A 13,699-nucleotide genomic window follows, 5' to 3' on the forward strand; every position below is an offset into this window, starting at 1 on the left:
TTAGCTTTGCTAGCTTTGCTGCTGCTTTTAGCTATCCCTGTCAGCTGATGCTTTCTAGACATCGTGATTTCCCAAAACTGAATAAATACCACACATATCAACACAAAACTGCTTTGCTAGCTCAATCATGTTGTAACTAAGATATCCGCTAGAAAAAGTATTTTTTTCATGGGCCATTTAGTGAGCGTTTTTTTACATGGCGACGGAAGCTATATGAACGAGCTAACCCTTGTCTGCTGAGTTTTAAAAATGCGAAGCTATATGAACGAGCTAACCCTTGTCTGCTGAGTTTTAAAAATGCTGGCTATTTTGTTGCTTTCTGTTCTCGTCACATCCCGCCTTGAGTATATCCAATCAGCACCAAGTAATCCCCAAGCCCCAGCCAGGAGTCTTTCGGGGCCGTTCTGAGTACCTACTCCGAGGCAGGGACTTGTTTAGCCCCTGTAAAAGTTCCGGAACTCTGTCCTTCGGGGGTGGTTCCTGCGGTGGAGACACGCACCAACGGCCCTGGCCCCGTAAAATTACCCCGAAGTTCCTGCGGTGGAAACGGGCCTTATGTGTCGCCTCACATCAAAGCTCTCTGTCCACACACTGAACATGTACTTTTGTATGTAAACAAACCACATACTTATTAGCTGTGTGCTCAAGGTAACCATTTTAAGATGGGTGAGTAGGCTACTTACCGTCTTCCTACATTTGTTGTTTTTAAACAGAAAACACAGGTTTTATATTGTGAGATTTACTGGGAATGACATACAGTATAGCCAACAGTGAATAAATTGTTATTAGCAATGATCATTTACCTTGATAAGGCTACTTAAGCTAACCAGAAACTTTCAACACCGGGGCAATATCTCTATAGATAGCTGCTACCTTATTTAGGTTTTTGTAGTGAAATTAGCATGTACTCGAACTCCCGCCAGGAACAAAATATCCATTTATTTGGTAGTCAATGATTTGCGTGATATGTCCACATACCGAGCTGCAGAGCACAGGAGAGAAGAGACAGGTGAAGTGAATGTGAACTTGTTATGTTACATGCAATAAAAGCAAATGCCATAGGCTTAAGCTAATAATGGTTACTAGCACAAAACAATAGTTTTGTCTATGAATCTTGACACTCATTGCTCAGCCAAATTTGAATGCTATGTTAATGCCAAAGCCATGTTTCATGTGTGTTAGTGGACTCTGTTTAATCGATCAGAATAATCATGATCATGATGAAACGTGTGATTATATGCCCAACGGAATTATTTGGGTTTGCAGTAATATTAGGCTGTGTTTGAGCATTAAAAAGTCAAATATAATTTGAATATTAAAAATGAGAACAAATAAAGTTTCAATGGAATTATAGAGGAAGATTGACAGCTGTAAATTTTAAACTACTTGTACAAGATTGAATTAAGAACCTGTCTGTAACTAGTCTCGCCACCAGACAATCAGAGATCTCCGCCTTCTGATAGTCTGGGGACACTCCTTTCTAAAGTGTGTTTAACACACCGGCGAAAACGGCCGGCAACAAAGCAACGCCTCTTGCATTTTTGAAAAGGACACGCCCTCCCGGAAATGTGCGCTCCCCCTTTTCTCGTCTGCAAGGACACAAACGCACAGAGAGCTTGAAAATGGATGCCAAGAGTTTTAACTCCGTTTTATCAAACGTGTGCTCAGTCCACAAGATTGTGGAAATGAAGGACTTACAGCGACTTGAGCCATTTTGTACCGCTGCACGTGTTTCTAGTCGGACTATGTTTATGAGCACAAGAGTTCAGCGAGCCACCGAAGTACCGCCCTGCAGATTTACTATTGGTTCTGCAACGTAGGGAGTTTTTTTAAACTCTGAAATTGTATCCGCCCATCTAAACACAAAATCAGGGAGAAAGTCATCAGTCTTTAGTTAAGCAAAGCGTCTAAAGACTGACTTGTGAGTCTAGTCTGTAACAGATCTTTAAACATAAAGGCAGCAGGCTGTCAGTAAAAATTTTATTGTAGAATTGATGTTAATCATTGTCCAAGAATGGTTGTGAGTTCAGGTACCTGCCAAGAACAGTACACATATATATGCTGCCTTAAAACCTCATTAATTCCTCCGCCGTGCTGCAAAACCACATCATTTTTGATCTGTGATTAGAGTTATTGTACTTCTGTTTGGACCTTTAACCACTCTGAAAGTTGGCAGTGTTTTGTCATTCTGTAAATGTATGTGTAGTGTATAATGTCAGTAGGTATGCTCGTGATGATCAGTTTGGATTTCAAACGCACCGGTAGTTGTGCATGAAGTGCAAAGAGAGGATAAGGGCATGTTTTTGGTCGAGTTCCTCGATGCGCACCATCAGTCCAAAAAGATTTTCAGGTCAAACAGAACGGCACGGTTAATCCAGCTAATGATTAATTTGACAGGTTTTGCCCTCTAAAGATGCTCCTTTAGAGAGGAGTGTTTGTTTATGCCAGAACAATAAAGTGTAACATTTCTAAACAAATGTTTGTGCAGCACTTCAGTGCCCAAAAAAGTAACATTTACCGATGGAGGAATTTCATAGAATATTCTGTTTTCTGTGCCGTTTTGTTGTCAGTGGTGCATCTCCAGTTGAAGCTGCATATTGATCCCCCCTCCCCATCCCCCCACTAATGAACAAATCGGATTTTTCACAGCTGACCAGTTTGATGCTTTCCAGTAATTTTATGTGTGCTTAGTGTGGGATTATAAAACACAAATAATTCACACTGAATAAGCTCTGACTGTTCAAATGGCATATTATTTGAATAGCATTCATTTGCTCAAATAATCGCTCTTATGAAACTGGACTCAGAGTGCACAGAGACAGGGAACATGGAGGCCAATACAAACAAGACTTTTTACCAAAGTTGATTTATTTAGTTTAATGTTTTGCCAACTTGCTTAAAAAGTGGAAAAGCCAAGTCGATCAGCATGACGGTATACACTGACACTCCCCTCTTTCCCCCCCAGGTGCCAGTTTAGGTCATGCTCACATCAAGCTGCTCTCATTGTGATTTACCCCCACACTACACCTCTGTTTGCATTTGATATCAGATATGCTAGATAAGCCCCAGTGTAGTCATTAGCAGGTTGATAGAAAGTCAAATACTATTTAAAAAGTAAATGTCAATCTATCATCCATCTCTTCTCTCTAATCTCCTCTTAGAACTTTGATGATATCATAATAATAACATAGGTACATATGAAATAGCTGGTCTTTGCATGTCTGAAAGAGTCAACATGAGGTAAAACAAATGTGTATCATATTCTGTCACACAGTATATTTGTCTGCACATACAGCCTCTCTGGTTCTTAAGGTTTACCAGGTGTTTTGCTCTTATAGTGCTTGACTCCCACAGCACTGGCAAGAGAACTTCCTCTTGGAGAGATACTAATCTTTTCGATGATTGAAAGTGCTGAAAGAAAAGAACTCCCTCATAAGATTGTGTCAAAAGAAGCCTTGAAGACCTAATTAATACTAACACCTGAAAAAAAAAACACAAATGTAAAATCTAGAGCATGATTCTGAAGATCTAATTAGCTGCCAAATAATTTTTTGTTAACCTAATTTGACCCCTGGCTGCGCTACATAATCAATTGTTCATTAGTCTTTCTCCCTCTTTTCAATATTTCACAATCCAGAAGCCAGAAGCTGTCCTCCCAGTGACAAGACTCTGTTTACTGTCAAAATGAGATGGAAAGTCTGTTGAAGAAACAAAACAACTTTTTAATATTTAAACATAAAATCCAGGTGAAAATAAGTTTCAAGCAATCTCCCCCTTATTAAAAAGATCTCTGTATTTTCCCATTTTTATTAGAATTTCAACCAAACACTTGATAGCATTCTAATTTGTGCAGTGGACCTCTTCTTTCCTTTTTTAATGAAATTGTACTTATGTGGATGTGGCCATAGTAGCATGTGTTTGGTGCCATGTGTTTACACTGAATCATTTCAATGGCTTCCCTCCTTAGCTGCTGTGATTGCCTGGCCCATATATGTCGGAGGAAGAAGGAGCTGAAGGCCAGGACGGTTTGGCTTGGCTGTCCGGAGAAATGTGAAGAGAAGTACCCCAAAAATGCCATCAAAAACCAGAAGTACAACATCTTCACCTTTGTGCCTGGGGTGAGTTGGATTTCAGAGAAAAAAACGAGATCTACATCCTGTGTTAAGTTAACTGTCGTTCCTTATGTAACACGATTCACATTTCATGCTCTGATCTTTGCTCCAAACAGAGAAGTTATGGCCTTTTTTTAAGTCAGCGTTTCCACTGTTATTAACTTTTATAGTCCCCACAGTGGCAAGTCTTCCTTCCTGTTGAAATATGTAGATTTTTTCCACAGATTATCAGTATTTAAAGCACAGTAGCATGCTCTGGGTCTAATTGTTAACTGTTCTGTCATTAAGTTAAGGGTTTACACTGTAGGGGACATTACAGATCCATCAGACTTACTTATTAAAAACCAAATGACTCCATGATTAAGAGGAGCGCCTTTGGCCCGGGCCATAAAATGTCAACTGTCTGTTGGAGACGCAGATATTCTCATCGATGGTGAACAAAACGGCTCTGTTTTTCTCCCTGTGCGTTGAATTATTAAATACACACAAATTGAGTTTAGCAGTGTGCATTTTTCCCTAAAGGTCAGGGGGTTCATTAACTGTCGAGCACCGTCCATTGATCCCATTGTCTCTGATAATCTGTGATGAGACGCAAGACTCTCATTATTGCAAACATTATTCAAAATTTGACCTTAGATGAATAGAATACTAAGGGATCCCTGTTGATGGATAGCCCATTAGCAAAGAGCTCTCGGTAAGTCACAGGTGGCACTTTGGTATGTGTGATTTAAGAAAGTTGGCCTGTTTTCCCTCTTCATTCATTATTGTGGTTATCCGTCCTGTTTGTCTTGTGCTGTGTGTTTGTTCTGCAAAGCGTAGGCATCAACCAACATGAAATCCTCTCCCTGTGTTCCATTTGAAACAGAAGTTCTCAAAGTGTCAGAGTTTCCATTAGGTTAATGTAAAGTTAACAGCATTAACATGTATCTTATTCCACATTGGAACACGTACAGTAACCCATCCCGCCTGCTTTGTTGTTGCTACATCCACTTTGTCTTCTTTTGGCAGCTGTTGTCGTCTTTGACTCACCTTGCTGACATGTTCGCTCACCTCGCTGAATCCCTGTCCTCTGCTTCCCTCTCAGGTTCTCTACCAGCAGTTCAAGTTCTTCCTCAATCTCTACTTTCTGGTGGTGGCCTGTTCCCAGTTTGTGCCGTCACTGAAGATCGGATATTTGTACACGTACTGGGCACCTCTGGTAAATGCATTTCAGTTTTTACACTGTTCTGTTCTCAAGAATATTTCTATTGAATTTTACAAGTGTACAATATATACACAGGAAATTGTAGAGTGCACAACAGATATTTCAGATAAACACAGCACATTGTAATATAGGAGCACAACATGACATCTTGGCCCAATCATCCCTCATCCCTAACAGCGTCATCTACAAGCTTGAGTTCCGTATGTTAAAGGGTACATTGTCCCTTGAGTAATAATTACCTTATGCTACACTGCCCATTCTTTATCTTCCATTTCCAGCACAATTGTTTTTGTTCTTCTGGTTTAGCGATAGCTTCACTAGTTGGCATTGTAAACAATGAATGAATATGGGAACATGCAGCAGCTGTTTTACAGTACCACACCCATCAGCCCTCAGTGACAGGAAGGAGTACATCAGAAAATGGCCTGAAAGTGGGCTCTTCTATGACATCCCAAATGCAGTATCTTCTAAAAAATGACAGCTAAAGGGATTTGGCAGGCGTAACTGTTAACAGATAAAGCTAACCACCTGATTTCCAGGCATTAGTTGTTCTGTGTCATGTACAGAATCCTGATTTCTTTGTCATCGAAATCAGCGGTTTCAAGATAAATATACACTACTGTTACAGCCCCCATCCAGCTAACAGTAGCTCTCCTGTTAGCCTGTTGCTTAACAGTAACACCAAGCACTGTAGCCTAGCTAGAGCCACCTTGCTAGCATTAGCTAAGCCTGCGTTCATGTTAATTATAGCAGCTAGCTATAGAGCATCATCATCATCTTCATCATCATCTGTATTAGTGTTCAACATTAACATGTTTTTTGCTGATAGTGAGAATAATTACATAATCACTGTTGACATGTGCTTTTATATGCTGACCGGCTAGTCTCATGCAGCCAGCAGCTCCTAAAACTTTGGCACAAATTTCCAAATTAATGTTTGGATAAAGTGATCACGTTTTGGGAATCAACATGGCTACTTACTTGACTGACCATTGATGAATTTAAGGGCATCATAAAGAATGTGGTGACAGAGACATGTGCTTGTTTTTCTTCAGAGGCCACTATGTTTGAATAGTTTTTGTTTTATTGTGGATTTTGTCTTATATGTTGTTTGCATTTGAAATGTGTTTTGATTGGCTGCTACCTTGGCCAGGTCTCTCTTGTAAAAGAGATTTTCAGTTTCAATGGGACTTCCTGGTTTAATAAAGGTTTAATAAAAATAAAAAGTAAGAGTGCAAACTCATGCGATGGGGGAGGCCCCAAGTTCAGGCAAGAATGAGGTGAATCAGGAAGTGCTGGAAGTTGGGTTTTATATTAAGAAAAGGAAGAAAGGAAAATTAATAAATAAATGAATAAATATGAAAAGGTTTACACATTGCTAAATTTATACAGATTGTATTATCAACAGAATTTCACAGAAAGACAAAAGGAGAGTGAAAAATTAGTTTGACTGAAGGTTCTGAAAGTCCCCAGACCGTTTCAGTTATAGACTGAGTACCAGATTTCGTCAAGGTTTAGACAGAACATAATGTCCCTCAGCGATTGAGCGTGGTTGGGCAGGGCAGCATCTCTCCATCTTAGTAATACTGCATGTCTGGCCAAAAGAGGGGCGAAGGACAGTGTGCAGTGTTTCATTGGAGTCAGGTAAACGTCTCTCCAGTGGTGCCAAAAAAGGACAACCAGAGGGTTGGGTTCTAGGTCAACTTTAGGATTGACTATAGAGTTTGGAAAATGTTTCTCCAGTATTTTTACAGGATACATCCAAGATGTTGCTAAGGGACACCTCACCCCTTTTACATTTGTCTAAGCAGGGATACACCCGTAATTGTTCTTTCAGACAGTCTTTGTTGTGAGTAACATTCATCAACATGAAACAAAAGCCAGATAGTGTTAGATTAATTGCCAAGCATTTTCACAATCTATGTGTTCAGGTTGCAGCATTTAAATGTAAGTATTTGGTGCTTTTGTCTTTTTTATTTATTTGTAAATTGAATATTGTTTTGAACTGTTGGTCAGACAATACAAGTAATTTGAAGACATAACCTTTGACTTAGAGAAACTGTGACATGCCTTTTTGTCACTACTTTTGTTGCACTTTGTAGGCTAAAGAATTCATTGATTGATAAAGAAAAAAATCTGCATATTTATCAATAATAAGATTATAAAAAAAATCGTTACCTGCAGACCCTAAAGATAGATAAAAATAGATCACTTATGTTTTAACCCGTACAGTTTGAATTAAATTTACAGGTTCTGGCTTTGTTATCCTAACAAGTAAGCTGTTTAAAATTGTTTTTAAAGAACTTTATAACATCTCACAGAGTTTTCAGTGTCAATTCTGTTCTCAGTTTGATTTGATTTTTAGTAAGAGTTTATAAACTAAGACTTAAACCTGTCATATGTGTAAAAGTCAGCTTTTTATGTTATGTTTATGCATTCTGGTAATAATGAAGCTTTGTTAAATTATCATGTTGTGATTGATCTGTGTCTTTTGTCACTCAGGGTTTTGTCTTAGCCGTTACAATGGTGCGAGAGGCTGTGGACGAAGTGCGACGATTCCAACGGGACAAAGAGATGAACTCTCAACTCTACAGCAAGCTCACAGTGAGAGGTTAGTGAGAGGACCGAGAGTAATCTATCCGTACTCCTCATGCCTGTAACTGTTTGCTGACATTATGATAACGGATATTCCAGCGTATAGTCAAGCTCTCCCCATGCAATTAAGAGACGGCACTCCACTGGATCTACACTTGTAACAGAAGTCATTCTTCTCGCTGTAATTGCATTGATTTTTTTTTTCTCTCAGTTTCCCAAGATCGTATGATCTAAGATCTGTCCCTGTGTTGAATGTGTGGTAAAATCCCTTGTGTGGTATCTGTGACCATGGCTGAGGATGTAGCTCTCACACTCTCCGTGCGCCCATGTGCATGTACGCAGTTATGTGTGCTTGTGAGCGCAGAAGAAGAAGGGTCCGGGCGGATATTGAGGCAGTATAATTGAGAGTGACCCTATGTGCCGTTGTTTTTGTCTATGCCTCTGACCAGAGATGAAAACAGAGGGGTGTTAAATTATCAAGCTGGAGGTAATCAATCTCTGAGACGGTGAGAGAGAAAGGAGAAAGCAGTAGCAAAAAGTGGGTTGTGGTTTTAAGAGTCAGCGTCATTGTAAAGTGCCAGAAATCAATATCTGCATTTTATTTCATAACGCTATTTAAAAATTCACAGCATATCTCAAAATTAAGAGACTCTTTTTCATGTGAAGTGACATCTGTTGTCTTTCAGTAGTTTCTTCATTCAACCTGTCTTTATCCTCAGGTAAAATTCAAGTGAAGAGTTCAGACATACAAGTTGGGGACTTGATCATCGTTGACAAGGTAAATCTTTAGTGCTTCCTTAATATTTATCTGCATGCACACATTTCAAAGGATCAGTTTTGGGCAGTTTTCTGCTACAAATTTTACTATCTCTAATAGTTTTATGTATGAATAGCTGTTGTGTGCACCCAGTTTAAGTTATTGATAACAAGAGTTCAGTTTAATTCAGAGTATATCAGAATCAGCTTTATCTCCTTAGTATGTGTGCACATTAGAGCTGCAACAATTAGCCGATTAATCACTTAGTGTATGTAGAAGCACTTTGTCATGACATTCAAAGGACTTCTTATACTTTGATACTAAATGACACTTAAGTATTTTGTTTTAATGTTCTTTAAATCTCTATATTGCTATGATGTCCTGTTTTGTAATGCTAAAATTCCCATCTCCAGTTAATTGAGAAACCTTGAACCTTGAACCTATTTGATTGGAAAAAAAGTTGATCGCCTATTTTAATTATTTATTAATCATTTTCATTTCATTTTTCAAGCAGAAAGTCAAGCATTTGCTGGTTCTAGCTTCTTAAATGCGAAAATTTGCTCTTCTTTGTCAATTATGATAGTAAATTAAGAATCTGAGGGTTTTGGACTGTTGCTCTTGACAATTGAGGCAAGCTGAATACGTTACTTTAGGCTCCAGGAAATTGTGTGGAACATTTTTCACAATTTTTTGACATTTTATGTACTATACGATTTATTGTGAAAACAATCTGCAGATTAATTAATGATGAAAATAATTGGTAGTTGAAGCCCTGGTGCACATACAAGAAATTAGACTCAGTTTTGTTGCTCTCAATGTACACACATAGTGTCTACATTTTGCTGAACCCTAATCACGTTGTTTCTAAAGCAGTGTGGTTTAGACAAGGCTGGTGACAGTTGCTTTCGAGGTAGCAGTTTTACTACATAAAAATCAGGTTTTGCGTTTAACTTTCGCATTTCTGGTATTGAAATGTGATGACGCTACCGCATTCTAATGCAAGTTACCCAGCACGAAAAAGTTAATGAATGTTTTACAGAATTTCATCACTTAAGAATTAATACTGAATTGCATCGCTAGATTCTCATGTTTGAGTTAATTGAATTTTTAGGGATAGGATGATACTTTTTCATCATTGATTGCAATAAAAGAGAAGATCATTGTGAATTTCCATTTTCAGGATAGTTGTAAATATCGTGTCCAGCAACACCCAAAGAGACTGCTGGGGAGCCAACTATTAAAGAGACTCTGCAAATACAGGCTGCATACACACCAACTTTAAAAAAAAATGCAAAAAATCTAAATCAGCCATCAGCATTTTTCGTATAAAGAATATGATGCCATTTCAAATAGTTGAAAAATATTTTCTAAGATTATGTAATTTTTCATTGAAAAGGATGCCCACTAAAAAAAAAGATGTATATCCTCCTTGTGATGCAGTAAAAATACTTGTTTCTTAACAAAATGCAAGATAGTGTGATTCCAGTTTCAGTGCGTTTTAAAGAGTCTTAAGCATATTTTGATGAGTATTGTGAAATGCAATTATTTTGGATGTTGGATAATCCTGATGTGAAATTTTCGTAATGTCTTATGGCTAATAATTTTACTGTGGTCTTCATTCAAATGAATGATTTCATGCATTACTAAACTCCCCACCTCTAAAAACAAGACTAAGAGGATTTTGAATGAGCTACCATTTTAAAGTTGATAGAATAATTTACCTGATTTTGAAAAGGGACCATGTACAGTGTTAATCAGTGTTTTGTTTTACTTTGACAGAAACCTATAATACACTTCTGATACTATAAAACCCCCACTTAACTGTTAAACATGTGATCTTGGGTTTCAGCTCAGCCAACATGAAATGTAGCTGCTGCTAGAAAGCAGACAAGTTTAATTCCCATTACTGTGTGTTAGACAGACTTTAAAAAACGGTTTCTCCTTCACCCTCCGGTCAAGGTATTGACCTTGTTTAATTATTCAGGAAGATTCAAAGGGGCTGTTGCCACAGTGCTCAGTAACACACCACCTTTTTCTTTCTTTTTGTAGAACCAAAGGATTCCTGCAGACATGATATTCCTGAGAACGTCAGAGAAAAATGGTGAGCAGGCAAAGTGTTTGTGTAACTGTATCAATGTGAAGCAGGACAGTGTTGAAAAGACATAATTATGATCAGCAAAACTCCTCCTGGATTGATTAAGGTTTTAAAATGGAGAAAAATCTCTTGATAAGCAATAATAAATCATTGCAATAGGTGTAATAGTAATAGAATAATACAAAATACAATAGAACGGCTTATAGCTGAACCTTGTGTGCCCTGTGTCAAGATCATTTTGGTAAAAGATCTGACTTTTCCCGCACTTCCAGTCCTTTGACATCATCTCTCCGAGGCAGCCTGTGATTCATATGATTTATGTCACATTCCTCTAGTGACTGGATGCAAATTCCAATTAATCAATGAGCTGCGTCAGATCCTACCTCTTTTCTAAGGGGTATCAGGAGGAAATGTTTTGAGGACATAATTTCCATCAATCTCTGATGTGCCAATATGCTTGGCAGGGAGTTGTTGATGTCTTTATGCTTCTAACACACACATACACAAACATAAGCACATCTTTATCTTTCACACATGCAGTCTCCTATACTTTGTCTTTCACATGCTCTCGCACACACACACACACACACACACACACACACACACACACACACACACACACACACGCACACACACACACAGCTAAGTGATGTTACGTGAGGTGCTGGAGTGCCATTGCAGCAGAAGGAAAGCATGAATCATCCTCCTTGTGTTAATGTTTTCCATCATAGTTAACCCTCCAGGGATGGTTTATGGCTGCCCTTTACCCTCTCTGTCAAATAGTTGCTCCCATCCATCAGTTTCATATGTAATATTACCTCAGATCAATACAGGTCACGACTGCTCAATGTTTATCGGACCTTGCAGTGCTCACAGCAGCCACGGATGCTCTGGGTTGTGCTGCAGGCTATAATGTACGTTGCTGTTGGCGATTGACGAATGCTAGTTTATTATAGTCACATCATTTTTACAAGCCACATGTGTTTTTGAATGTTAAATGTCTCACAAAGATGTGACATTTAAGCATTATATATTTTTTGGCTGAACAACATCAGAACTTCAGTTTAACCTCACAGGATTTCCAATAATGCAAATATTTCTTGCTGAATTTCATTGGATCATGTATAAAATCATACAAATCGTAAATTTTCTGTGTGAGATTGTGATACAGCCATAAAAAACTAAAAGATGAAATAATATTATGTTTCTCACACAAATAAAAATTTGAATTCATAGGCTATGAAATACACGTTTTATTAAGTCAATCCACTCAGATAGATTGTCCAAAACTAATGGATGGTGCCACCATGATGTCACCAGTCTGTGGACTGTTATGAAGCCTTGAGTTTAGTCATGCCAGCTTGTTTTTTGGAGGAGTGAGAGGTTTGATCTGACTTATTAGCCCTTTTTACACTAAGATCCTGTGATAGGGCTGCACTGAAGACCCTTCCTTATGCCAGCCTGCTTTATTATATAGAACCAAACAATGCAAGCATAATGCCATCCCAGTGTAGGGCTTAAGATTGCATGCCGGTGTTCTGGAAGTGAAACATTTCTCAGTATATATAACATATAACGTAGCTTACACATTGGGCAGCGCTTTTAAAAATAATGTCATAACATGACCATAACAATCATTTACTGTCCATGATGGCTGACCTCATCCTCTACTTGGAGGCTAAGCAGTTCCTGTACCTCATTGTCTCCCCAGTTTGCGAACATTTTCGGTTTCTGTATTTTTTCTTTGTGCTAGCTGCTAACTGCTTTCAGCTGCCTTTAACCTTCCTGGGCCACACACATAACACGCCATCAAAAAGTCACACCCGTCCCATCCATGGTCCCTTCCTACTAGCTGTCCCTTATATACACAGGTCAATATGGCGCTGTTACTCCCTCCGCTGCAAGGCTTAAAGGCAAGACAACTCTGTCTCTCCATTCCACAATAATACTTTTTATAGAGAACGGCTAGGCAGAATAACAGCGCAACATTCCTGTGTTGAACAGGCTGTGTAAAACTGAATAGCTATAGACCATAGCGACGCCTAACAGACAGTCTGTCACTCAAAGCAGCCATGCCCTCAATTATTTGTAACTTTAAGCCTTATTAACATGTAAACAGGTGAGTCACCCCTGTACAGCATCATGGAGGGAGAAATTAGCTATAGTAACATGGGGGTGCTTAGGGATTGACTTGGTTCTGGAGCCAGCCCTTAAGTGGCCAGTACAGAAACTGCAGTTTTTTTTGCACTTTTGCTTTGCCCTCAATTTCACCCCCGGATGTTGCCCCTTGCCACAGCCGTACTTTGTTTGGTATGACTGGTAGCTTATAGTTGCTAATGCTGGCAAACTTTAGATAGATAATCCTATGTAACCAAAATCCATTCACTAACTTTTCTGTACTTGTGATTAGGGCTGAACGATATATCGTTATCGCATCTATACCGAGATATGAACATGCAAGATATTAATATCCCAAAAGGCAACGATATTGACGATATAATTTCCCCATGAGTTTCCCCAGCTTGACCTGCATGTACAGCTCAGCCAATCACAAACATCCTTTTTACGCTTGCCCTAAATGTACAGCTACGGCCAGCCAATCACAAACCTCATTTCCTGCTTGCCTTGGATCGACAACAAAGCCAGCCAATCACAAACATCCCCTTGAGCGAGGGAGACGTGCTGCTGTTAGCAACTTGCTAGTACACATAACACATTTGCAACTAAAAATAGTTTTGTTCGAGCAAATTAAATCATTCAGCACGCTGTGTGAGTACAGATTTCAACCAGCAGCAGAAACGAAAGGCGAAACTTACCGGTTTTGGGTTGAACGGGGGTCACAGACGGGAATACGGCGGAGCGCTATGGCTGCCGCAAGATAACGTGGTTTACCGGCGTTTCGCCGTACGTGAAGAGCCTGGTGACGCGAGGCTACC

The 13,699-nt window shown here is 39.1% G+C and overlaps 1 protein-coding gene across 3 annotated transcripts in view; it reads left to right on the top strand.

The window, feature by feature from the left end:
* Nucleotides 1-13,699, top strand: part of atp9b (ATPase phospholipid transporting 9B) — a 60,786-nt gene that overhangs the window by 9,009 nt on the left and 38,078 nt on the right. For all 3 annotated transcript variants that reach the window (XM_050034258.1, XM_050034255.1, XM_050034257.1), the window contains 5 exons: nucleotides 3,968-4,118; nucleotides 5,197-5,310; nucleotides 7,819-7,927; nucleotides 8,631-8,689; nucleotides 10,718-10,769. In XM_050034258.1, coding sequence (XP_049890215.1) covers nucleotides 3,968-4,118; nucleotides 5,197-5,310; nucleotides 7,819-7,927; nucleotides 8,631-8,689; nucleotides 10,718-10,769 — 485 coding nt within the window. The remainder of the gene's footprint in view (nucleotides 1-3,967; nucleotides 4,119-5,196; nucleotides 5,311-7,818; nucleotides 7,928-8,630; nucleotides 8,690-10,717; nucleotides 10,770-13,699) is intronic.

This window comes from Epinephelus moara, chromosome 22 (genome assembly GCF_006386435.1).
Source record: "Epinephelus moara isolate mb chromosome 22, YSFRI_EMoa_1.0, whole genome shotgun sequence".
Lineage (NCBI taxonomy): Eukaryota > Metazoa > Chordata > Actinopteri > Perciformes > Serranidae > Epinephelus > Epinephelus moara.